Source organism: Oncorhynchus tshawytscha, linkage group LG08, assembly GCF_018296145.1.
Source record: "Oncorhynchus tshawytscha isolate Ot180627B linkage group LG08, Otsh_v2.0, whole genome shotgun sequence".
Classification (NCBI taxonomy): domain Eukaryota; kingdom Metazoa; phylum Chordata; class Actinopteri; order Salmoniformes; family Salmonidae; genus Oncorhynchus; species Oncorhynchus tshawytscha.
In genome coordinates, this window is record NC_056436.1 from 5,946,126 (window position 1) to 5,973,221 (window position 27,096).

The window sequence follows — 27,096 nt, forward strand, 5'->3', positions numbered from 1 at the left end:
GCACCCCAGTATCTCAACTTGCACATTCATCTTCTGCACATCTACCATTCCAGTGTTTAATTGCTATATTGTAATTACTTCGCCACCATGGCCTATTTATTGCCTTAACTCCCTTATCTTACCTCATTTGCACTCACTGTACATAGACCTTTTGTTTTCTTTTGTTGTACTGTATTATTGATTGTGTGTTTTGTTTATTCCATGTGTAACTCTGTGTTGTTGTATGTGTCGAATTGCTTTGCTTTATCTTGGCCAGGTCACAGTTGCAAATGAGAACTTGTTCTCAACTAGCCAACCTAGTTAAATGAAGGTGAAAAAAAAATATATATATATAAATGTTATCATATGTATTCTACTCCGTGAGTGATGAACACAATGCTATCTACCAAAGGCCAGTTTTAAATCAATTCAAGAGACAGATCCAAATAGATTTTTTTTTTAGCTGGTTTAGCTAAAGTCATCATTCACCGTGTAACGTTGGTCATTGAGTAACGTTAAGTAACTACATTGAGATTTCCTGCTATGTACTGTCAGTGTCGAAACTAGTTTATTTATTGATAGTGTACATTCTGTGATTCGCTTCATCAAATAGCTTGTCGTTGTGGCTATGAATCAGAATGCCCTGCTATTATTATTATTATTGGCTTAGCCCAATAATGGACTAAAAGGAGCCTAACGTTACTCTTTATAGTCCAAGGACCTTACATGTTCTGTTTAAAGGTGAATTGGCTCTGGAAGCCAAAAACGGGCAAATACTCCATCTAAACGTGAATCGATTCTTAATTGCGGTATGGTTCTAGAAACATAAATCCATCTAGTATATTGTTTATTATTATTATGAACTTTAAAACAAATGCAAAAGCAGAAATATACAAACAATAGTACATAAACCTAACAAATATTGAGATTTTCAATTTGTCAAACAGTTTTATGGTATTGCTTTTTTGTTTTTACATTTATTGATAATTTCAAAATAATATTTAAATTCTCTTAAACAATATGAAGTGGGGCTTGTTCTCCGCCCACTTATGTTATGGATAAATAATCCATGAAAAATAAAACAGATTAAAAATTCAAGTTAAATCAGGGTATATATATATCATTTAAATTAAATTAATTAATGATCTAAATTAAACATATCAAACATTAATAGTAGTTTATTTTAAAATAAAATATTCTAACTCCAATATTTTATGACATAAGAAAAGTCCCAAAATAAATGGTCAAGAGTCTCTGGGTCACAACCACAAAATGCACATTTGTATTTATTTATTTAGAATCTGTTTATAATAAAAGGTGTTTACAGGGTAGATTCTATGAATGAGTTTGTATGATAGTTCTTTCACCTTATTAGATAAACAATACCAGTCTGCCAACGCCAAATAGGTTTCCACAACAGCACAAAGTACATATTAACCTGGCTACCAGTCTGTTTGTGCCGTCATGCCAACGCCAAATAGGTTTCCACTACAGCACATAACAGATCTGGGACAACGCAAACTACTTGCTTGACTCATTTCCAACATCACTGTGTGATCTTGTGAAAGCTAATATGCTCCAGAACTGTTTGGGTCCAAGACGAACATCTGATTAGTCTTTTACAAATTACATTCTCAAAAAAAAATGCTTCCTCTAGTCACGGTAGGATACAAGATGATCCAAATCCCCTCTGGTTCAACAAGGTATCGATGGATTTTCTTACTATACTACATTGTATCACGACATGTCATGCTAACTAAAACTCTGTTTCAAATATGCTTATTGATAAGCATACAAGCAAGTAAACAGACCAAACGATTCTAATGCTAACTCGATTCTAATGCCTTATTTTCTTATTCTTAAGTCAACACCATTGGAATCACGCTGAGTGATAACGGCCGATGGGTCCCTTTCAACTGGGGATTGATTTCACAGCCATCTAACGACAGTTCACACACAGGAGTCTGCATATGAGGTATACAAGCATCATCCATCCAAGTCCTCAATAAAAACAAGAAATGTTACTTTGGGAAAAAACATTTTTTTACTACTGGTATTTTACATTGCCTTTACATCAGCTTAGTTCAAAATGGTATAAAAAAAAATACAATTCACATGAATAACAAATATGACCAAACTGTACAAAATATTTAGGACTAAGGTCCCGTGTAGCTCAGTTGTATAGCATGGCGCTTACAACATCAGGGTTGTGGGTTTGATTCCCATAGGGGGAGGAGCCGGCACAGAGAAGAGGGGAATAAGTTGCTCCGGATAAGACCATCTGCATACGCTTCGATCACACCAACAGCGGAATTGCATTTTGGTACACCAGAATTACATTGATTTCCATTGAAAAGGCTGAGTTTGTCTTGCAGCATTGCGTTGGGTGTGGTGCGTACGTTGGATTTGTCAAACTGTATGCTGTAGACGGCTCGACAGAAATGGTAGCAGAAGGAGAATGTTGACCTTTTGTTGCATACATAATCAGATGCTGCTGCGTACCATTTTGCGCAAGGGGGCTAGTAACCAAGGCCACTGTCGGCGTGTTCGAAGCGTGAATGACTCAACATGTAATGTAAATGTCTACAAAACGACACAGGTTTACAAAATATGAAACATTATTTGTACACCATACTAAAGTTAATAAAAACATTTATTAAACGTTGTTATAAATTAATCGAAAAATCGAACAATCAAAAACCGGTTGGAACTGAAAGTCAAAGTAGAGGAAAAGGGTCAAGTGAAATAGGAATCAATCAGCAGGTCTGAAATGACGAAGAGTTTAAACTTCACAAGAGTAAAAAGTAAAAGTGTAGAATAATCAGGTCAAGACGAGGCCTCGTCTGGCTCCAAGCACCTTCTCTTTCTTCTGCTTCCTGTCTTCAGTCTGTTTTGTCCTCCTTTCCTCCCTAGAATAAAAGCAACATGGAAATCAACATAACAGGTTATACAGGCAATCGTTCTGAGAGAAAACAAGTTTCAAAAACAGGAGGCTCTCTCAATTAGTTTTTCCCTTGATTTCTCATCTCCATTTCAAATCAAATTTTATTGGTCACATACACTTATTAACAATGACGGATAGGCAGTTAACCCACTGTTCCTAGGCAGTCAATGTAAATAAGATTTTGTTATGAACAACGTTTTGTTCTGTACAATAATTTAAGGATTAATTTTTTAAAATTTCTCCTAAAATGACAACCCCCAAATCTAACTGCCTGGAGCTCAGGACCTGAAGCAAGGATATGCATGTTCATATGCATTGATACCATTTGAAAGGAAACACTTTGAAGTTTGTGGAAATGTGAAATTAATGTAGGAGAATATAACACATTAGATATGGTAAAAGACAATACAACAAAAAAAATGTGTTTCTTTGTACCATCGTCTTTTTAAATGCAAGACAAAGGCCATCACGTATTATTCCAGCCCAGGCGCAATTTAGATTTTGGCCACTAGATGGCAGCAGTATATGTGCAATGTTTTAGACTGATCAAATGAACCATTGTATTTCTGTTCAAAATTGTGTGCCAAGGCTGCCTAATTGGTTTATTAATAACTTCAAGTTCACAACTGTGCAATCTCCTCAAACAATAGCAAGAATATAAGAATTAATAGCAAGAATTTAAGCTTTCTGCCAATATCAGATAGACCTATGTCCAGGGATTCTGTTGTTGTTACTTACGACCTCATGCTAATCGCATTAGCCTACTTTTAGCTCAACCGTCGCAAGGGGCGCCCACCAATCCTGTAGATGTTAACTGACTTGCCTAGTTAAATAAAGGTTACATTTAATTTTTTTTAATGGTGTAATTTCCACCCCCGCAGATGTTATTGTGATGTAGCGAAATGCTTGTGTTCCTAGCTCCAACAGTGCAGTAGTATCTAAAAATTCACAACAATACACACACACACACCTAAAAGTAAAAGGGAATAAATATATAAATATTACGATGAGCAATGTCGGAGTGGCATTGACTACATAAATACAGTATACACACACATATGAAATTAGTAAAGCAGTATGAAAACATTATTAGTGATGGCTATTTAACAGTCGGATGGCCTTGAGATAGATGTTTCAGTCTCTTGGTCCCAGCTTTGATGCACCTGTACCGACCTCACCTTCTGGATGGTAGCAGGGTGAACAGGCACTGGCTGTTGTCCCTGATGATCTTTTTGGCCTTCCTGTGACATCGGGTGCTGTAGGTGTCCTGGAGGGCAGGTAGTTTTCCCCCCGGTGATGCATTGTGCAGACCGCACCACCTGCTGGAGAGCCCTTGCTGTTGCCGGCGGTGCAGTTGCCGTACCAGGTGGTGATACAGGCCGACAGGACACGTTCAATTGTGCATCTAAAAAAGTTTGCGAGGGTTTTAGGTGCCAGGCCAAATTTCTTAAGCCTCCCAAGGTTGAAAAGGCACTGTTGCCTCTTTTTCACCGCTGTCTGTGTGGGGGAACCATTCAGATTGTTAGTCATGTGTACTCCGAGGAACTTGAAGCTTTTCACCTTCTCCACTGCGGTCCCATCGATGTGGATGGGGGGTGTGCGCCCTCTGCCCTTTCCTGAAGGCCACGATCAGCTCCTTAATTTTGTTGATGTTGAGGGACAAGTTCTTTTCCAAGCACCACTCTGCCAGGGCCCTCACCACCTCAAGTCTGCTGTCTCATCATTTTTGGTAAATCAGGCCTACCACTGTAGTGTCGTCTGAAAACTTGATTGTTGAGTTGGAGGCGTGTATGGCCACGCAGTCATGGGTGAACAAGGAGCACAGGAGGGGGCTGAGCACACATCCTTTTGGGGCCCCTGTGTTGAGGATCAACTTAGTGGAGGTGGTGTTTCCTACCTGGGGAGCGGCCCGCCAGGAAGTACAGGACCCAGTTGCACAGGGCAGGGTTCAGACCCAGGGCCCCAAGCTTAATGATGAGCTAGGAGGATAGTATGGTGTTGTAGGTTGAGTTATAGTCAATGAACAGCAGAGGTATTCCTCTTGTCCAGATGGGATAGGGCAATGTGCAGTGCGATGGCAATTGCATCGTCTGTGGATCTCTTGGGGCGGTATGCAAACTGAAGTGGGTCTAGGGTGGCCGGTAAGGTGGAGGTGATATGATCCTTGTCTCTCAAAGCACTTCTTTTTTTTTTGAAGCGCGAGTACTACAGGCAATGTGTTGATATAACTTCGGGTAGCATTTTCCTCAGATTTGCCTTGTTAAAATCCTCAGATACAATAAATGTGGCCTCAGGATGTGTGGTGTCCAGTTTGCACACATAATCCAGTTTAGTTCCTTGAGGGCCGTCGTGGTATTCGGCTTGAGGGGGAATATACACGGCTGTGACTATAACCGAAGGGAATTTTCCTGGGAGGTAATACGGTAAACATTTGATTGTGAGGTATTCTAGGTTGGGTGAACAAAAGGACTTGAGTTTCTGTGCGTTATCACAATCACACCATGAGCAGTTAATCATGAAACCCCCGCCCGTCTTCCCGGAGAGTTCTTTATTCCTGTCTGCCCGATGTACTGAGAACCCAGCTGGCTGTATGGACCGGGGACAGTATATCCGGAGAGCCATAATTCCATGAAACAGAGTATGTTACAGTCCCTGATGTCTCTCTGGAAGGAGATCCTCGCCCTGAGCTTGTCTACTTTATTGAACAGGGACTGAACATCAGTGAGTAATATACTCGGAAGTGGTAGATGATGTGCACGCCTCCTGAGTCGGACTAGAAGTCCACTGCGAATACCACTTCTCCGTCAAAGGTGTCATGGAGCAGCCTCTGAGATAAGTTAAATCGCCAAGGGGGGTACGGACAAAGGATCCAATTTGTGAAAGTCGTATTTCTGGTCATAATATTGGTGAGTTACTGCCGCTCTGATATCCAAAAGTTATTTCCGGTTGTATGCAATAATAAAAAGGTTCTAATGTAAGAAATAACATAGAAAAAAAATAAAAATACTGTAAAGTTACTTAGGAGCTAGCAGCAGAGCCTCTGTTTGTCAGCACCATCTTGTGGATGGAAAAAGTCCCGTCTCTGACATTCCTCTCCAATATGTTTAGAGGAATCAAGGAAAGGTGAATTGAGAAAGAGCCAGGAATTCAATACAATTCCCCCTCTACTTTTAACCAGTTGTTTCCGGATACTGACCTTGTCTGAACCGGATGCTGTTTGTAGTTCTTCTGGTGGAAGGGAACGGTCTGGTCCACCGTGTTCTCTTGGGCCACCATGAATGGCTTCAGCTTTCCTATATACAGGCAGACCAGAAACGATGACCAGTAAAATAAACGTTTTTTGTTAGCCTACAGACAACCAGGTTCGTGCTGAAATGCACTGGTATACAGTCAGAATCTGAATGCTGACATATATCTCTTACCCTTATGAGGCTTATAGGTGAGAGTCTTAGAGAGACTGGCCTTCAGATCAAAGTTGGCCTTCTTGTTGGTTTCGGGACCGTTAGAAAGAACACTGGTGTTCTCATTAAACACAAACGCTGAATAAAATAAACCAAAACAGAAGCCAGTGAGGGATCCATTCATGCACAGAAAATAACAAGACTACTTCAATTAGATTTAGCAGGATGTATATTGAACAAAACTATAAAATGCAACATACAACAATTTCAAGATTTTACTGAGTTACAGTTCCTATAAGGAAATCAGTCAATTTAAATAAATAAGGCACCAATCTATAGATTTAACATGACTTGGCAGAAGCACAGCCATGGGGCCCAGCCAATGAGAATGAGTTTTTCCCCCACTAAAGGATGGACGATGCCGCAGGTGAAGAAGCTGGATGTGAAGGTCATAGGTTAGCATGGTTACACATGGTCTGCGTTAAAAAAAAAAAAAGTTTTATACATACTGCCAAATTCTCTAAAACAACCATTATTGTTGTTTATGGTAGAGAAATGAACATTCAATTCTCTGGCAACAGCTCTGGTGGACATTCCTGCAGACAGCAAGCCAATTGCACGCTCCCTCAACTTGAGACATCTGTGGCATTGTGTTGTGTGACAAAACTGCTAATTTTAGAATGGCCTTTAAATGTCCGCCAGCACAAGGTGCACCAGTGTAATTGTCATGCTGTTTAATCAGCTTCTTGATATGCCACACCTGTCAGGGTGGATGGATCCTCTTGGCAAAGGAGAAATGCTCATTAACAGGGATGTGAACAAAAGTGAGAGAGATGAGCTTTTGAAACACAGGACCAACACTTTCCATGTTGTGTTTATATTTTTGTTCAGTATAGGTTACCTGGCGTCTTAGCGCTGGAGAGAACAAAGGTCTTGTTGACTTCAGATTTCCCTCTAAACGTAGTCTCTTTCCCAGGAGTGAGGAGGTCCACGCGGGGTGCCATGCGTGCTGGCGTCTTCACCATAGTCTTCTTGTGCTCATTATCCTGAGTAGCTTGAGAGAACCTGTACACAAATCAACCATTGGACTGACTATTTATTTAACCAGGCAAGTCAGTTAAGAAAAATAAATCTTATTTACAATGATGGCCTCGGAACAGTGGGTTAACTGCCTTGTTCAGGGGCAGAAAGACAGATTTTTACCTTGTCAGCTCAGGGATTCGATCTAGTAACCTTTTGGTTACTGGCCCAATGTTCTAACCACTAGGCGACCTGCCACCCCTTTACAAGTTTCATTCCACAAACTGGCTATAGTATTCAGCAGTAACTAAATCCATCCCAAGAAATGCCAATACGTAGTGGTCACCTGAACAAAGCCAGTTAGCAACTCATGGCAGCACATCTTGTTTAATGTGAATGTTATATCAGAAGTGGTAAATCAACAGACACCTAGAAGCTTCAGTTTAGGACAAAATAATGTTTGAGTGTCTCACCGAACGTTGATCCGGCGTGTGGACAAGACTGTGGGTCTGAATGGGACAACAGTGTCCTTCTGGGGGGGTTTTCTGGCCGAGATTCTACGTTTGTCAGTAGCTGGTTTGCTGGCTGAAACCTGGGTAAGTCTACATCTGTCGGGAACTGGTTTCTGGGATGCAGGGCTGAACAGGGAGACAGGGCTGAACAGGGAGACGCGGCTCGAGGTTGAGCTCTGCAAAAAACAACAACACATTGGATTTGGGAATCATCCCGCTCAAAATAGCCATCTGGTTTTACATTTGGAAACATGTTTAATTGGTGGTAGTAATTTCACTTTTAAACAACTATGGAAACCAAAAAGTCTACTTTCTGTTTGAGTTTTTCCTTCAGTTGGTGTCAAAAGAGTCTTAAAGAACCTGAAGAATAAAATGTGTATATAGTTAACTACTTGCAAAAATGTATAAATTGATGACTACAATAAAACAATGTTGCCTGGGCTTATTATTTAAGGAAAACCACACAGTGGCCAGATCTCAATGATCTCCATTATAACATTATATACAATGCATTACCTTCAATTCACTCACTGAATTCCTGAACGAATCCATTTTCTTGGTCTTCCTGTCCACGTACGAATCAATTGACTCCATCTTTTTGAAATGGGCCTCGTGGAGCTTTCTGAAGTCTACAATAGAAAGTGGTTATCAGTATATAATTTTCTTCTTCTTCTCTCTCCATAACAGAACAGAGAGTTTGAGCATGTTATTAAGATCGTGTAGCTACAGCAAATATGATTGGGACGACACTAACTTGGTGTAGTAGGCTTCAACATAGACTTAGTCCTCTTCAGGAGCCCCTCGTGGCGAGGGATCTTTCCTACTGGCTCCACCTTCTGTCCCACTCCTGTGTAAAGCAATATGAGAACATGACCAATCATAGAATAGTATAACCAGAGGTGATGCTCACGTCGTAGTCACCTATTTCATGAACAAAAGGCCAGCGACACACCCTACATTAGACTTCTGGCAACAACAACAAAGCAAATGTGTCTACACAAATCATCATGGCCTTTAGAGTCCTCCAGACTAACCGAACATCACTGCTGCGACTTTGTGTTCAGGTTCAGGCACAGCCACCCCAGAATCCTTAGCAGCAGACACTCTCCTTCTCTTGGAACTCCCTTTGCCGGTGATGGATTCAGTCACCTATATTGAAAACATTTAGCTTGCTATTCCTCAATAAAAATATAAAGCAAAAATCTATTTTTGGGTTGTCAGAGATACATGCACAGCATTATTTCAGTGCAAGAAACACTTCTCACACTTTAGTCATTTAACCAAAGTGCTCATCCAAAGCGACTTACAAGAGGGATACATTTTTACATAGTGGTCCCATACCTCAGCCGGGGTGAGTGGCGCTTTGGCAGGTTCACATTCTGCCTCCTCATCTTCAGGCTCCTTCCTCATTTTCGGTTGCCCTCTACCACGACGTTTGGTCACAAACTCCTGAGCTGGAGGTTTTGGTGACAGCTCATCAACCAGTGCTGAATTGTTTTCATCCTGAGTTGAGTTGCTGTTAACCGTGTTATCCTGTGCATCAACACCAGTCTCACCTCCCTGCTAAAAACACGACCATCAGAAGTCTGTTATTACAAGCTATAATTAGATGTACAATGCAAAACAGATCTGCAGACATTAAAGAAACAAAGAGAGTTTAAAATATATATATATATACACACATCCAAATATACATAGAAGATCACTGTAGTATCTGGGAAGCGTTATCATTTGAGCAGAAGTGGGAGGGAAATTAAAAGCCAGAACTTACGTCCACTGCAACATCTTCCTGCGCTTGTTGTTGGAAATATTCCCTGAGCGCCTTCAGGAGCTTATCAGCCTGTGCAGTAGACACAGATTGAACAGTTAGCAAGGTACACTGCATAACAAACGAGATGGATAATAGCTAGTTGGTTAACGTTAACTAGCTATTGTAACTAACTAACCACTCACAACACAAACAAACAACCCAATGAAATAACACTATAAATGTTTGCGATTTACCTTCAGTTTGGAGGATTTGAGACCAACCTCCTTTGCAAGACTGCGCAATTCGGCATACTTCATGGAATCCAAGTCCATTTTTATTCTCGTTTTAGCGAAAAACAAAACAATGTGCTTGCCAGTGTCACTGAAACACGTTCAATGAATCAGCTCCCGTTAAATTGAACGAGTAACGTTACACACAAACACAATCAACTATGTATTTTGTCGCGCCTTATGGTCAACATATGCAAGTTTCAAAAAACTGGAGTATAGGCCATTTGATTGGCTGGCAGATGTATACGGAAGTACCTTTCGACCAATTAAAAATTATTACTATTTGGCGCCATGGTTCTCCGCTAGATGGCGATAAAACCACGTGGGGGGAAACTATCACAGAAAGACACTTGAAAGTAACACAAGAGGTTATCACTGAAGTTGAACAACGTGGCATTTTGAAAGAATATAATATTTGTAAAAATGTATGATTTTGAGTCATTTCAGTCCTGCGACACAGACGACCAAAAACTGGAGAATGAGTCAGTGAACCAAGCCATCGTCGAGAATCCAGTGACTTTTCATTGTGGACGATGCAACACCGTGTGGGCTGATTCCCGAGGGATCTGTGGAGAAGCAACATCGGTCAACTCTCTAATTTGTCTTGGTAAGTTACTTCATTGGATCAAACTAGCTAATTAGGTGTTCAATATTTTTTTTCTAACAAGAAATCGTGACCAATAAATTTATATATACACTAGATGACTAATAGAGGGCGCTGTGTTGAAGCCACTTCCTCCATCTTTGCACTTCTTCACCGGTGGAAAATATATATTTATATAATATATATATATATATAAATATATATTTTTCTTTCTCGAAGGCTTTTAAAACACGGAAGCCAAACGCGGAAACTATGGATCATAATTAATATGGAGCCACTAGAAAACCCTACATTAACATGTCTGTTAACGGATACATCCTGAAAAAAACACACCATGATTACTGGCCTGCTAATGTGCCAGAACCCTGTAGGCTAAACTGCAGTGGAAAGGCCCATAAAACTGATCCAAATGGTTGCTCAATAAGGCGGGCTACATATGTCTTTATTTCGAAATTAATATGCATTCAAAAACGCCATGCTGTTGAGAGATTATTCAAATCACTTAGGCTATTCACTGCGAATTACAGCCTAGACAAGCGTTTTATACTCACTTGACAACAAGCACATTCATCATTACATTGTGTTGTAGCCTAGGGTAGGATACATTTGTTGTCCCTAAAAAAAAAAAAACTGAAACTAGGGTATATTTCCGAGCTGCTACCCAGGGACTGTGAATTATGGACTATAATGCATACGCTTCTCACATAGGCTACAGGCAGCATCTCCAGCCTGTCGGTCTTTTGATCTGTTGTGAAATTACGCACCTGAACCTACACGCTGCAACGATTATACCTTTTAAATGTTAAATGTAGAGGCCCAGGAAAAGCAAGACTACAAAAGCTTGTTGGACACTTTCTTCAGGCGGGAGAGTTCGAAAGGAGAAGCCCATATTTTCCAATAAGGCCTATCATAACACTGGGCTACACCCTGACTAAATAAATCATGAGTGGCCTGCTAATGTACCTTTCTGGACCTTCTAAACTGTCGAGAATACAATGCATTTGGAAACTATTCAAGACCCTTTTCACTTTTTCCACATTTTTGTGAAGTTACATTTTTCCCTGATCAATCTACACCCAATATCCCATAATGACATCACAATTATCCCATAATGACGTCACAATTATCCCATAATGACATCACAATACGCCATAATTTATTTGATTTATTTCACCTTTATTTAACCAGATGGGCAAGTTGAGAACAAGTTCTCATTTACAATTGTGACCTGGCCAAGATAAAGATAATGACAAAACGAATATAACATTTGCATAACTATTCAGAGCCTTTACTCAGTACTTTGTTGAACCACCTTTAGCAGTGATTACAGCCTTGAGTCTTCTTGGGTATGATGCTACAAGCTTGGCACACCTGTATTTGGGGAGTTTCTCCCATTCTTCTCTGCAGATCTTCTCAAGCTCTGTCAGGTTGGATGGGGAGTGCCGCTGCACAGCTATTTTCAGGTCTCTCCAGAGATGTTTGATCATGTTCAAGTCAGGGCTCTGGCTGGGCCACTCAAGGACATTCAGAAACTTGAAGCCTGAAGCCACTCCTGTGTTGTCTTGGCTGTGTGCTTAGGGTCATTGTCCTGTTGTAAGGTGGACCTTAAGTCTTAGGTCCTGAGCGCTGTGGAGCAGGTTTTTATCAAGGATCTCTCTACTTTGTTCCCTTCATCTTTTCCTCGATCCTGACTAGTCTCCCAGTCCCTGAAAAACATCTCCACAGCATGATGCTGCCACCACCATGCTTCACCGTAGGGATGGTGCCAGGTTTCCTCCAGATGTGATGCTTGGCTTTTAGGCCAGAGAGTTCAATCTTGGTTTCATCAGACCAGAGAATCTTGTTTCTCATGGTCTGGTGCCAAGCATCGGCTGGACTGGTATAAAGCTCACCACCATTGGACTCTGGAGCAGTGGAAACGCGTTCTCTGGAGTGATGAATCACGCTTCACCATCTGGCAGTCTGACGGACGAATCTGGGTTTGGCGGATGCCAGGAGAACGCTACCTGTCCTAATGTAATAATGGTCTTAGGATGTTTTTCATGGTTCAGGCCCCTTAGTTCCAGTGAAGGGAAATCAATGTTACAGCATATAATGACATTCTAGACGATTCTGTGCTTCCACATTTGTGACAACAGGGGAAGGCCTTTTCCTGTTTCAGCATGACAATGCCCCCGTGTACAAAGCAATGTCCATACAGAAATGGTTTGTTGAGATCGGTGTGGAAGAACTCGACAGGCCTGCACAGAGGCCCGACCTCAACCCCATCAAACACCTTTGGGATGGTAACGTTAGCTAACTTCAATGATATTATTATATTATACTGGTTTACTTAGAAATGGACTCCTGTTAAATAATGTACTGTGGCAAGTTTTCCATAGGAAATAAAGAGGAATTGGAATCATCACTTCCATTGTTTGGCTGTGCCCATAGCAACGTTAGAACATGCGGTGGACAGAAACATAGCTGCAGGAAGTTGGGGTGATGAGGGTAGTACTGCAGCACCCCCAGAAAAATCTGATTAGTGATTTATTTTTATTAAAGTAATTTAATAGTCCTTTGCTAGTCCTGTATTAACAGGGACAAAAAAAATCTCTAGAAAAATACTTAAATACATGTCATTTTGTCCTTCAAAGACTTAATTGAAATACTGTAGAATTCCATTCATTTCTATGGAGGATTGCTCCTACTGGGCAGAGCCAATATGTCCAACCGGTGGCTTCAAAGCCTCTCAATGGCCAATTCAATCGGTGATGTCACTTGCTCTGAGACCTTGAAGTAGTTGTTTCCCTTGCTCTGAAAAGGACCGTGTTTTTGTGGAGCGATAGGTAATGGATGCTTCGTAGTGGGGTCAGTTGTTGATGTGTGCAGAGGGTCCCTGGTTCGAGCCCAGGTAGGGGCAAGGAGAGGGACAGAAGGAATACTGTTACACCATTAAGGACCCGACCTCTTGGCAGAGGCAGTAAGGGATGGGATGCACATGGAATGAAGCTTTGTAATGATCTCATCTCTTTTCAGAGGTCACCCAAGATGTGATCATCAATAGTGAACGTGAGTGGAGCCTGGATGGTCTGTTCAGTGCATGGTATGATCAATGTGCCTTTTTTTTTTAAATGTATTTTTACTACAGTTATACACTGAGAATACCAAACATTAGGAACACCTTCCTAATATTGACTTGCGCCCCCTCAGAACAGCCTCAGTTCGTCAGGGGATGGACTCTTCAAGGTGTCGAAAGCGTTCCACAGGGACGCTGGTCCATGTTGACTCCAATGCTTCCCACAGTTGTCAAGTTGGCTGGATGTCCTTTGTGTGGTGGACCATTCTTGATACACACAGGAAACGGTTGAGCGTGGAAAAAAAACACAGCAGCGTTGCAGTTCTTGACACAAACCGGTGCGCCCTGGCACCTACTATATATCCCGTTGACTTTCTGAATGGCACACAGACACACGTCTCAATTCTCTCAAGGCTTAAAAATCATTCTATAACCACCCGTCTCCTCCCATTTATCTACACTGAAGTGGATTTAACAGGTGACATCAGTAAGGAATCATAGCTTTCACCTGGATTCACCTGGTCAGTCTTATGTAATGGAAAGAGTAGTGTTCTTAATGTTTTGTGTACTCAGTGTGTCAGTCCTTTCCCCCCCATGTATAGTGTGTACAACACTCTCCAATGCGTCGGCTGTCTCTGCCCCGTGGGTGTAATTCTCTACTCAACACCAGAGCACCTGTCTGCTCTGCGCAACCTCTTTCTCCTCAAGAAAGACCAGATGTATTGGTAAGTAGTAAACGTAAACCGCTACCTTTTTTCTTTTTTTCGTCGTTGTTGTTGTTTTTACCTTCCGTACATAGATTTATCTCATGAATGGACACGATTATTTCTTCCTTCCCCCTAGTTATATTTTCAGCACTGGCCAAATGGTGAAAGCCTCGACACTCGACTTTAGTGTAGCACCATTAGGAGAACGTTTAAGTGAGGTAAGATTTGTTTTTTGGTTTTTTTACCCTGCATGTTGACACCCGTCATCTATTTCCACCATAGAAGTCAAAACATGTTTAGTCTCTAGCCATGAATGTTACATTGAACTGATACTGTTCCAGTAAATGGTGTTCAAGGTTGGAGGGTTAATTTGAATTGAAGACAAGTCAATTTCAGGAAATAAACTGAAAATTCAAATCACTTCCTGAATTGACTGCCTGCAATTTAAATTGACCCACCGACCCTGGCCCGTCTGTTCTTCCTGCCAGCTGAGACAACTGATCCAGGAAATGGAAAGTCACCTTAGCAATGTGTCAGCAGTGATGGATGACACCCGCACGAATGAAGGGACCTCCTCTGTCCAGTAGTCAAGCTGATCCTACCTGGGTCGTGTTCATAAGGGCACGTTATAGCAAAACGTTTTAAAAACAAGAAAATTCACATTTTCCATTTTCTTCCATTTCTGTGCCTAATGAACACGAAAGAGCCTGTTCTGTTTGACAATCCTCCATCAACTGCACTTTATTCTCTAGTTCCATGTTTTTAAAAGAGCCTTTTTGTAGCCTGGGTACCAGTCTGTTTGTGCCATCATGCCTCAATATTAGGAAGGTGTTCCTAAAAAAAAAAACAGTTCAGAATAATTTGGACTAAATAGAGGACATTCCTGTGTGGTGTTCCACCAAAAATTGAACATGTAGAGTGAAAATGGGAGTTCCCTCCTTGAGATGTTGAAAAGTAGCTACCTTGTATTCTACTGTTCAATGTGTTTGCCTCATAGTTTATGCTAAATGGAAATACTTTAGTTAACATTGATAATGTGAAGCTCCACATAGATGAGACATGGCACTGTGTGTTCAGGTATTAAAACATCTGTAAACTAATAAAACATCTAAATTTGTTTACTTCTATGACCATGTTGCATCTTTGTAAAACCTTGCACTGTAATTAGTTTGCTCAGTGTCTGTACACGTCTCTTGCCCAGGGATTGATGGGTATATCATTCTCTTTTTTTTTTTACCTTAACCTCTTTGGGATAACTAGCATGCCCAATCTCAACTTCCTGCTACTCATGCCAAGAATATAAGATATGCATATTATTAGTAGATTTGGATAGAAAACACTCTGAAGTTTCTAAAACTTATACTCATGTCTGTGAGTATAACAGAACTTATGTAGCAGGCAAAACCCTGAGGACTAACCGTTCAGAAATTATTTTTGAGGTCACTGTCTATTCAATGAGTTTTCATTGGGGAACTAGATTTCTGACCTTTTAATCTGTCCATAGAAGAGTTAAGACATTGGTAGAGGATTGGACTCCGGAATGATGAGTCTATTAAAAGATCTGAAGAGGCAGCAACTAAGTTTATTGGCACCATGTTGCTATTTATTGTAGATTATTCAGTTGATACAAGACAGAGACTGGTTTCAGCATGTCCAGGGCCTCTGGACTGCATAGTTAAACCACAGTACACTCATTCTGTTGGTTACGAGTAGATCAATAGTCTTTGTGCCATCATTCCACTCCACGGTGTGAAATGATAGCCTGAAAACCCAGTCAGGTTGTACTATGGTCAACATTGTACATCTCAAGTCATTTTGATCAGAAGTGGTTACAATGTGTTCCCTGTAAATGTCAACAACGGTCCCTGTTATGCAAGATACGTCAATGTACTAATCGCAAACATTAGTTTATCAGTATCATGGCTCTATTGAGCAACACAAATTAAAAGTTTATTATTGCATGCAATACAAGATTAATTACTTTGACTTAAATCATGCATAATCTTTCTGTGCTGATCCGGACCATTTGCCACAATGCAAATTGTTTTGAAACACAGTATTCAAGACAGGAGGATGGTAGCAATAAATGCTTTACAGTGTTCTCCTTGAGGCATCTATTGCTTTCAGTTATTAGGAAAGATGCATAATAGACATGTACACATGATAGTTTGATCTGGACAACAATGGTGGAACAAAGTAACAAGGGGAGAAAACGAAAGGTATTAAAATAGGCAACCTAAAATCAATGGTTCTTACAGAACGCATGAATCTGATGCTGTCCCAAATGGGACCCTATTCTGTATAAAAGTGCACTACTTTTGACCAGAACCCCCCCCAAAATGTAGTTTTTAGGACACAAGCCTAAATAGTTTCCCCAAGAATACACTTTTTTTTTTTGCCAATCCAAAATGCAGCCTTTCAGTTTTTTTAAATTTAACTAGGCAAATCAGTTAAGATTATTTTCAATGACGGCCTACTGGGGAACAGTGTGTTAACTGCCTTGTTCAGGGGCAGAACGACAGATTTGTACCTTGTCAGCTCAGGGAATTGATCTTGCAACCTTTCGGTTACTAGTCCAATGTTCTATCCACTAGGCTACCTGCCACCTCTACACTCTAACCACTAGGCTACCCTGCCGCCTCTACAGTCTAACCACTAGGCTACCCTGCCGCCTCTACAGTCTAACCACTAGGCTACCCTGCTGCCCTTTGTGGTATTTTATGTCCAGCTGAGTGGTTCTTCCTTAGAACATACTAGATTCTAAAGCAGGAGTATATTCAATACTCTTCCCTCTAAACAAAAAGGTTGATTATAGCTAATAATATCCTAAAAATTCCTTTAAAAAACAGATTATAATAGATAAAAATACACATCATGCATAATTGGTATTGCTTCTAAAAAATGTCTAATCAAATACATTTTATGGCTTGCTTCTTTTTTTAATTTTTTTTTTTACTAAATATATTCTGAACAAAAATTGTTTGCTTTCCAGACGGAGGTATCATCCTACGGAAAACAGTTTAGAATAGATGTTATACATTTTCTCAATCTGAATAGATATTTTCAATTCAAATCTCCCACCTAGTAGCCGAACTTGTTCGGTCTGTTTTTAGAAATCGATTTCTCTACAATTTCTCTATTAGTAAGCAAGCATCACTAGCTACTTTTCATGCGTGGCTCGTTATAATATTGGGCACCACAATCCCTCTATATAAAGCTAATGCATATGAAGAGTACAATATTTCTTAAAAATGGAAGACGTTGGTGATTTTGTTGTTTTCAAAACAACTTGTCACTTGTTCATACAATATTACATATTAGATAAGACAGGTTATGAGATAGCATATTGCACAGATCCCGGAAGGAAGGTGGATCACAAATGTTACAACCAAAACAGGTCAGAAATCAAATAATAAAAGGATATCTGGGGCACAGCACACAGTGACTGGCCCTAACTAACTACATCTACCCTGATTTGGTTCGTACCATTCATACACCCTGTTGACAAGGTTATCAAAATCATTCTGGGAAAAAGGGGAGGAGCAGGGCGAAGTATAAATAGTGTCCTGTGAATTTTGGTACAGTAGGTTTTAATGGTACGTACTTTATATGACGTGTTTTTTAAAATGTATTTTACTAGGCAAGTCAGTTAAGAACAAATTCTTATTTTCAATGACGGCCTAGGAACAGTGGGTTAACTGCCTGTTCAGGGGCAGAACGACAGATTTGTACCTTGTCAGCTCGGGGATTCGAACTTGCAACCTTTCGGTTACTAGTCCAACGCTCTAACCACTAGGCTACCCTGCCGCCCCATGTAGTCTAAAGGCAGGCATGTAATTCATCTCCCTCTGTAGGACCGGGACTAGTGTGCTGTTGGCCTCTACGGCGTTTTCATCTTGTAGAAAAGCACCAACTGTCATGGTGCTAAACATGTCAATGAGGTAGAGAGATATTTCCAGCTTTCAACCAATCACATGGCTGCTAATCTAATCTCACAGAGCCAGATGAGTGTCTCAGAATATTGCATAATACTTCAAAGACAAAATTTTACGGTGTGGCTGTAATATCTGGCATGCGAGATTACAGGGGTCTATGTAACAGTATAACTTTAGACCGTCCCCTCGCCCATACCCGGGCGTGAACCAGGGACCCTCTGCACACATCAACGACTGACACCCACGAAATATCGTTACCCATCCGTTACATCTACGCCAGATCCTTGCTACAATGTCTACTGAAAGTTTAACTACATTTGTAAAAGGTTGGGGATAAGGGCATTCAGGAAAAACAACAAACCACTGATCCCAGTACATCTATACCTAGATAAATTGATTATAAAAATGGTGAATTGCCTTGGTTCAGACAACTGAAGAGTAGAGGTCAAATTGGGCAGTAAAGACTACACAATTCCTGTTTGACCCCTAGTTATGAAATAAATAGGCTCAAACTACAAGGAGTGGTGGAGAGTAAGAATGCTGATCTAGGACCTGTCTATACAATCTGATTCATTCTGATCTAGGATCTGTCTATTCAATCTGATCTAGGATCTGTCTATACAATCTGATTCAATCTGATCTAGGATCTGTCTATACATTATGATTCATTATGATCAAACTGAAAAGTCAAACTGATGCTAGATCAGCCCTCCTACTTTGAGACGCTTTGTAGATACAGGCCCTGATCTACAGTTATCATTATTGGCTATAAGGAGAGGAGAGAGACAGACGGACAGCTAGGTGAGGAGAGAGACGGACGGACAGCTAGGTGAGGAGAGAGACGGACGGACAGCTAGGTGAGGAGAGAGACGGACGGACAGCTAGGTGAGGAGAGAGACGGACGGACAGCTAGGTGAGGAGAGAGACGGACGGACAGCTAGGTGAGGAGAGAGACGGACGAACAGCTAGGTGAGGAGAGAGACGGACGGACAGCTAGGTGAGGAGAGAGACGGACGGACAGCTAGGTGAGGAGAGAGACAGACCCGGCCTGGGGCTGTATCTGTGGTAGCCAGTCTCTCCTGTAACCCACACATCACCAGAGCGGTCCTCTCTTTAGTGAAGAGTGGCAGAGGTTGATATCTTGATCCATTGATGATGACACAGACTTTGATCCATCTCTGGTTTCAACAGCTGTGGAGCTTGACAGTTGGGTGATGGTGTCCTAAATCCAGACTTGTCTCACACGGACAGTTCCCCCACACCTGGCAGTCTGGCATGGGAGACCTGTTGTCCGCAGGACAGTTCCCCCACACCTGGCAGTCTGGCACTCATTTAGTTTGCATCTGTTTTGGGATTTGAGAAATGTGAGAATAGTGCAATGAAAAAGCACAAAGCTAGCTACACCATCACGATGGCTAACTACATATCATTATGAAGGCTTATGAATACTAGCTACATATCATCACGATGGCTAACTACATATCATTATGAAGGCTTATGAATACTAGCTACATATCATCACGATGGCTAACTACATATCATTATGAAGGCTTATGAATACTAGCTACATATCATCACGATGGCTAACTACATATCATTATGAATACTAGCTACATATCATTATGAATACTAGCTACATATCATTATGATTACTAGCTACATATCATTATGAAGGCTTATGAATACTAGCTACATATCATTATGATTACTAGCTACATATCATTATGAAGGCTTATGAATACTAGCTACATATCATTATGAAGGCTTATGAATACTAGCTACATATCATTATGATTACTAGCTACATATCATTATGATTACTAGCTACATATCATTATGAAGGCTTATGAATACTAGCTACATATCATTATGAATACTAGCTACATATCATTATGATTACTAGCTACATATCATTATGATTACTAGCTACATATCATTATGATTACTAGCTACATATCATTATGAATACTAGCTACATATCATTATGAATACTAGCTACATATCATTATGATGGCTTAAAAGGACTGACCTTTGTCAAACGATGTACACGTTCAGAAGATCTTGTCTAGAAGCTGGAGAGAAAGACTGGATGAACAAATACCCAATTTAAAAAAATATATATAGCTAGAAAATTAGCTAGCTATATAAATTGCATAAACAACCTTTCACAAATGTCATCCAAATGATCTATTATGAAAAACAAATATAGAAACCCGTGACATGCCCATAGTAAAGCAGGGATACAACAGAAACCAATAATTATTGCTACAGATGTTGAGTTGCTAGCTAGTAGCAAACTAAACAACACAGTGAAGGTAGTTTGATGGACTTCACCAACGGAGTGGCACCGAGACGAGTCTTGTGAGGAATTTAGCTCTGACTAAATCGTTTCGCCCAAGGTCAATAATTATGAAACACACCCACCGTGTACCTTGGTTTGTCCTCTGTAGTTGCATGCCTTTGTTTGCAGATATCCATACATTTTCAATACATGTTAATCAAATACAACCACTGACTGTTTGCTCAATGCAGTTGCTCTAAAATGTGAGAGGTCAAAGATGGCGGCCGTCAGGCACTTACCACAAATTCCTCATTCTGTACATGACTCTCCTTTACTGGTTTTTTTTTTGTACGGTCATTAGCAGAGCATACGTGATCCCAATTCTAGCTTCAAGGACGCTGGCAATTCGAAAAACAAAAAGTATACTGAACAAAAATATAAAAACGCAACATGTAAAGTGTTTCATGAACTGAAATAACAGATCACAGAAATTGTACATAGGGTTAGGAATTTGTTTTACATCCCTGTTAGTGAGCATTTCTCCTTCGCCAAGATAATCCATCCACTTGACAGGTGTGGCATATCAAGAAGCTGATGAAAAAGCAAGATCAATTACACAGGTGCACCTTGTGCTGGGGGACAAAAGGCCACTAAAATGTGCAGTTTTGTGACAAAACTTTAGAGTTGCCTTTTATTGTCCTCAGCATAAGGTGCACCTGTTTAAACTTGAGACATGATCATTTTGAGATGGCGTGCAATTATCATGCTGAATACAGGAATGTCCACCAGAGCTGTTGCCAGAGAATTTAATGTTCATTTCTCGACCATAAGCCGCTCAACAAACGTTGTTTTAGACAATTTGGCAGTACGTCCAACCGGCCTTACAACCGCAGACCACGTGTAACCACGCCAGCCCAGGACCTCAACATCCGGCTTCTTCACCTGCGGGATCGTCTGAGACCAGCCACCCAGACAGCTGATGAAACTGTGGGTTTGCACAACCGAAGAATGTCTACAGAAACAGTCTGCGTGTTCGTCGTCCTCACCAGGGTCTTGACCTGACTGCAGTTCGGCGTCGTAACCGACTTCAGTGGGCAAATCTTCACCTTCGATGGCCACTGGCACGCTGGAGAAGTGTGCTCTTCACAGATGAATCCCGGTTTCAGCTGTACCGGACAGATGGCAGACAGCGTGTATGGAGTCATGTGGGCCAGCAGTTTGCGGATGTCAATGTTGTGAACAGAGTGCCCCATGGTGGTGGTGGGGTTATGGTATGGGCAGGCCTAAGTCACGGACAACGAACAAAATTCCATTTTATCAATGTCAATTTGAATGCATAGAGATACCGTGACGGGATCCTGAGGGCCATTGTCGTGCCATTCATCCTCCACCATCACCTCATGTTTCAGCATGATAATGCATGGCCCCATGTCACAAGGATCTGTACACAATCCCTGGAAGCTGAAAATGTCCCAGTTCTTCCATGGCCTGTATACTCAGACATGTCACATATTGAGCATGTTTGGGATGCTCTGGATTGATGTGTATAACAGTGTGTTCCAGTTCCTGCCAATATCCAGTAACTTCACACAGCCATTGAAGAGGAGTGGGACAACATTCCACAGGCCACAATCAACAGCCTGATCAATTCTATGCGAAGGAGATGTGTCACGCTGCATGAGGCAAATGGTGGTAACACCAGATACTGACTGGTTTTCTGATCCACGCCCCTACCTTTTTTTAAGGTATCTGTGACCAACAAGATGCATATCTGTATTCCCAGTCATATGAAATCCATAGATTAGGGCCGAATTAATCCATTTCAATTGACTGAATTAATCCATTTCAATTGACTGATTTCCAAATATATGAACTGAAACTTAGTAAAAAATATTTTAAATTGTTGTGTTTGGATTGTTTGGTAAGTGTAAATTGTGCTGATTTATTTGCACTTCGAAAAATGTAACGTACCATAGTTTAGAGTCCGTGGAGAGCCCTAAAACAATGACGTCATATGAATTGTGCCATCTTTATGCACGTAGGTCAGTCGGTGGTCGCGATATGGTATTTCATTACCGTTTATTGGGGGGGTGGATTTCAGCCAACAAAGTAAGGCACGCAACTACAGAGGACAAACAGGTACAAGTTCATACGGTAATTTACATTTAAAAAATAAATAAATAAAGTATTGACCTTGGACGAATCGATGTTGTCGGAGCTGAATTGCACAAAGCCGTCTGGTGAAGTTAATCAGAAACTTCCTTCATTTCAATTGAATAGAGTTTAGTTCGCTGCTAGATATGCCGCGTCTATACAGTTCATAGTTAAACAAAGGGCTGAGTGCCCATCTCGCAAACACCGATCATCTAACCACCTATAGCTACGTTTAAAATACTACATTACTCATTAAAAGTACTCACTGAAAGACATCCAAGACGCCACAAATCATCAGTAAACGCTAATGTCCCGGGTGTTGTCCGTCGGTTGTTGTAAGAGTCCCGTGGATTTTTTTGCAAGCACCACGGTCTCCACCGTCCGACGCCATTTTTAAAAAACTCTCCCATCGCCAGAGATAATTTTGAGGAGATGGGAAACGCCACTGAGCTGCGCGGTGCATTCTGGGACAGAGGAGCTGGCTCCTTCAAGGACTCTTCTTCAAAGCTCAAAAACATAACATTAACAGAAATTTCGTCAACAAGAAGTACAACATTACAAAATGTTTTCCAAGATGTGAGATAATTAGTTTTGCTGTTTGTAATATTGTATAGCTCTGGAATGGTGACATTACGTACTTTCGAGGAAAATAGGCACGTTTTTCGACTAATACCTTGACTTTGAGAAGGGATTTGCGTGAAGAGTAGTTTAACAACCGCGGGGCAGCGGGATAACGAACGCGATTGGTCGACAGTCTGCCCGTTATATTTCAATCATTCATTGCCCAATGGACTTCCTATAAATTCAATTCAAAGGCTTTTATTGGCGTGGAAAACATGTCTACATTGCACAACGCAAGAGAAATAGATCGTTAACAATCTCATCCTTGCTCTAATATCTCTGGCATAGCTTTCTACGAAGATGCCGGAAAAAACTGACACTCAAATCCTAAACCCTGCCCCTCAGTTTTCCTCCCATTACAAATACTGTAAAAAGGAGAAATACACTGAATAAAAATCTAAATGCAACAATTTAAGATGTTACTAAGTTACAGTTCATATAAGGAAATTAGTCCATTTGAAATTTATTAATTAGGCCCAAATCTGTGGATTTGCATTAGATATGCATCTATTGGTCACAGATACCTTAAAACAAAAAGGTAGGGGCGTGGATCAGAAGTGACCACCATTTTCCTCATACAGCGCGACATCTCATAGAGTTGATCAGGCTGTTGATTGTGGCATGTGGAATGTTGTCCCACTCCTCTTCAATGGCTGTGTGAAGTTGCTGGATATTGGCAGGAACTGGAACACTCAGTCATACGTCAATCCAGAGCATCCCAAACATGCTCAGTGGATGACATGTCTGGTGAGTATGCAGGCCAGGGAAGAACTGGGACATTTTCAGCTTCCAGGAATTGTGTACAGATCCTTGTGACATGGGGCCTTGCATTATCATGCTGAAACATGAGGTGAATGGTGGTGGATGAATGGCACGACAATGGGCCTCAGGATCTCGTCATGGTATCTCTGTGCATTCAAATTGCCATCGATAAAATGCAATTGTGTTCGTTGTCCGTGACTTATTCCTGCCCATACCATAACCCCACCACCACCATGGGGCACTCTGTTCACAACATCATCAGCAAACCTCTGGCCCACACAAGCTGTCAGCCATCTGCCCGGTACAGTTGAAACCGGGATTCATCCGTGAAGAACACACTTCTTCAGCATGCCAGTGGCCATTGAAGGTGAGCATTTGCCCACTGTCGTCAGTTACGACACTGAACTGCGGTGAGGACGAAGAGCACACTGGTGAGCTTCTTTGAGTTTATGCAGACCCACAGTTCCACCACCTGTCTGGTTGGCTGGTCTCAGACGAGCCCGCAAGTGAAGAAGCCCGGATGTGGAGGTCCTGGGCTGGCGTGGTTACACGTGGTCTGCGGTTGTGAGGCCAAATTCTCTAAAATGGTAGAGAAATAAACATTCAATTATCTGGTGGACATTCCTGCAGTCAGCAAGCTAATTGCATGCACCTGTGTACTGATCATGCTATTGAATCAGCTTTTTGCTATGCAACACCTGTCAGGTGGATGGATTATCTTGGTAAAGGAGAAATACTAACAGGGATGTCAACAGATTCGTACACAGAATGAGAGAAAAAAGCTTATTTTTTTGCGTAACGAACATTTCTGGGATCTTTTATTTTTTTTAGTTCATGAAACACCATAACTCCGCCATGGTTTGCTGGACAAAGCCCATGAGGAAAATGAATGGCGTTTTTTTTGTATAAACACCGACAATAATATGTGTGGTAAACACAGATCGGAACGCATCAGATGTCTTAAGCCTATGAGAATCTTTGTCAGCTAACGTCACTTTGTGAATTTTGAAGAACGTAATAAAACAAAGCACATAAAGGCTTCATAATTCATAAATGTCACGTTAACTGACTGCTGCCATCTCAGAACAAAACGTACAAGATCGCCTAAACCCGTGTTAACCTCTGACCTTATTTCCGGGCATTAATTCCAAAAACCTATTCTTTTCCACCATAATTTTACCTATAGGGATGGCTGAACAAACCTGAGGTAACTTAATTCTGGGTTTTAGGACTACAAGCTGGCAATCTATATAGCCAGTCTTGGACATCCCAGACTTTGCTCGGAGCAACGAAAACTAAAAAGACAAACAGCGTACACGGATAAATATTATTAGGCCGTCTAAGTGTATGTGACCATTAAAATACAATTGGATTTGTAACAAGACAAAAAAAGGTAACTTTGAGCAAGCATGGCACCTGTTTTATTTCAATCAAATAATGTTTTACAATTCTAACATTTCACAGGATAAATTATTTTATAAATATATCGTACATTTGAGTTATGCTCGATTGGTCACATTGATTAATATAACTAATTGATGATAAATAATCTCTACGTCCAGCATCAAGGATCTGGTGAACCTAAAAAGTGCTACACAGGAATGTAGTATTTTCAGAAAATGTCCATAATATAGCTGGCGCTAATAGGAGCGTTTCACCAGTGTTACTTATCACAGCCAATCACAACAATGGTGGATATTGGCCTATTGATTTCTCCCTCCGGAGCTCCATCCGTTATTCTGTTCAGACTCCGGCTGTCATCTAATAGAAATCCTTCTCTTTTCCTCGTTGCTATTTGCTATTTTCCTCGTTGCTGTTTGAAGCTGGTGTACCAAAACTTTTTTTTTTTTTAAAGGCTCAACACGGTCATTCCACTATTACGCCAGGTATATTATAAACATGCTCAAATTTGACCAAACATCCTGTATGACACATTTGGCATTTCTGGTTCAAATACATAAATTAGAATGCTTTTTCACTTCTCCATCAAAAAGTACCTGTCTAACCTGATGATAAATCAACAATAAAAACATGGACCAGTGGTATGGATCTTAAATATATTAGGTTACAATGTCTCTCTTGGTTGATTCCCAATGACTGAAATCTTCTTTTGATCATGGAGGTTTGTGTTACACTAGACTAGAGTCATTAGACCGGCTAGGATCAGGACTGTCTGAGGCAGGTCATGAGACCCAGCTAGGTTCAGGACTGTCTGAGGCAGGTCATGAGACCCAGCTAGGGTCAGGACTGTCTGAGGCAGGTCATGAGACCCAGCTAGGGTCAGGACTGTCTGAGGCAGGTCATGAGACCCAGCTAGGGTCAGGACTGTCTGAGGCAGGTCATGAGACCCAGCTAGGGTCAGGACTGTCTGAGGGGTCAGGACTGGACCCAGCTAGGGTCAGGACTGTCTGAGACAGGTCCTGAGACCCAGCTAGGGTCAGGACTGTCTGAGACAGGTCATGAGACCCAGCTAGGGTCAGGACTGTCTGAGGCAGGTCATGAGACCCAGCTAGGGTCAGGACTGTCTGAGGCAGGTCATGAGACCCAGCTAGGGTCAGGACTGTCTGAGGCAGGTCATGAGACCCAGCTAGACCCAGCTAGACCCAGCTAGGGTCAGGACTGTCTGAGACAGGTCATGAGACCCAGCTAGGGTCAGGACTGTCTGAGACAGGTCATGAGACCCAGCTAGGGTCAGGACTGTCTGAGGCAGGTCATGAGACCCAGCTAGGGTCAGGACTGTCTGAGACAGGTCATGAGACCCAGCTAGGGTCAGGACTGTCTGAGGCAGGTCATGAGACCCAGCTAGGGTCAGGACTGTCTGAGGCAGGTCATGAGACCCAGCTAGGGTCAGGACTGTCTGAGGCAGGTCATGAGACCCAGCTAGGGTCAGGACTGTCTGAGGCAGGTCCTGAGACCCTGAGACTTTGCACATTTTGTTTGTCATCCTAGCTGCACTACACCACTGATTCAGGTAATCAAAGCCTGATAAAGAGTTGGATATTTGAAATCAGCTGTGTAGTGCAGCTGGTGCAAAAAGCCAAAACATGCACCCAAGGGTCAGGGGGACTGAGTTTGGTA

At 41.4% G+C, this 27,096-nt stretch overlaps 2 protein-coding genes and 2 long non-coding RNA genes across 7 annotated transcripts; 2 read left to right on the forward strand and 2 right to left on the reverse strand.

Moving 5' to 3' along the window:
• Window positions 1–2,004: 2,004 nt before the first annotated feature.
• Window positions 2,005–10,079, reverse strand: LOC112236402 (nucleolar and spindle-associated protein 1). 3 transcript variants are annotated; one of them, XM_024404984.2, is made up of 11 exons: window positions 9,861–10,079; window positions 9,628–9,696; window positions 9,198–9,416; window positions 8,891–9,005; window positions 8,611–8,703; window positions 8,373–8,485; window positions 7,818–8,032; window positions 7,226–7,389; window positions 6,346–6,462; window positions 6,120–6,216; window positions 2,005–2,888 (listed from the first exon to the last, which is right to left on the reverse strand). In XM_024404984.2, exons 1-11 carry the CDS (start codon window positions 9,936–9,938, stop codon window positions 2,801–2,803), a joined length of 1,368 nt encoding a protein of 455 aa, XP_024260752.1. In that variant the 5' UTR covers window positions 9,939–10,079; the 3' UTR covers window positions 2,005–2,800. The 3 variants fall into 3 exon arrangements, with proteins under 3 accessions (XP_024260752.1, XP_024260753.1, XP_024260751.1); XM_024404985.2 differs by having other exon boundaries at window positions 8,388–8,485; window positions 9,198–9,419; XM_024404983.2 differs by having other exon boundaries at window positions 9,198–9,419.
• A 109-nt stretch (window positions 10,080–10,188) lies between these two features.
• On the forward strand, window positions 10,189–15,392 carry oip5 (opa interacting protein 5). Its single transcript, XM_042325121.1, has 5 exons — window positions 10,189–10,503; window positions 13,519–13,585; window positions 14,161–14,283; window positions 14,402–14,483; window positions 14,754–15,392. Exons 1-5 carry the CDS (start codon window positions 10,320–10,322, stop codon window positions 14,850–14,852), a joined length of 555 nt encoding a protein of 184 aa, XP_042181055.1. The 5' UTR covers window positions 10,189–10,319; the 3' UTR covers window positions 14,853–15,392.
• A 3,727-nt stretch (window positions 15,393–19,119) lies between these two features.
• LOC112236408 lies at window positions 19,120–23,058 on the reverse strand. Its single transcript, XR_002951229.2, has 3 exons — window positions 22,902–23,058; window positions 20,230–20,272; window positions 19,120–19,543 (listed from the first exon to the last, which is right to left on the reverse strand). It is a non-coding gene; the product is annotated as an uncharacterized LOC112236408 (long non-coding RNA).
• A 2,377-nt stretch (window positions 23,059–25,435) lies between these two features.
• LOC121846876 lies at window positions 25,436–27,064 on the forward strand. 2 transcript variants are annotated; one of them, XR_006083852.1, is made up of 4 exons: window positions 25,436–26,218; window positions 26,415–26,591; window positions 26,651–26,884; window positions 26,924–27,064. It is a non-coding gene; the product is annotated as an uncharacterized LOC121846876 (long non-coding RNA). The 2 variants fall into 2 exon arrangements; XR_006083851.1 differs by lacking the exon at window positions 26,924–27,064 and having other exon boundaries at window positions 26,690–26,811.
• Window positions 27,065–27,096: the final 32 nt, after the last annotated feature.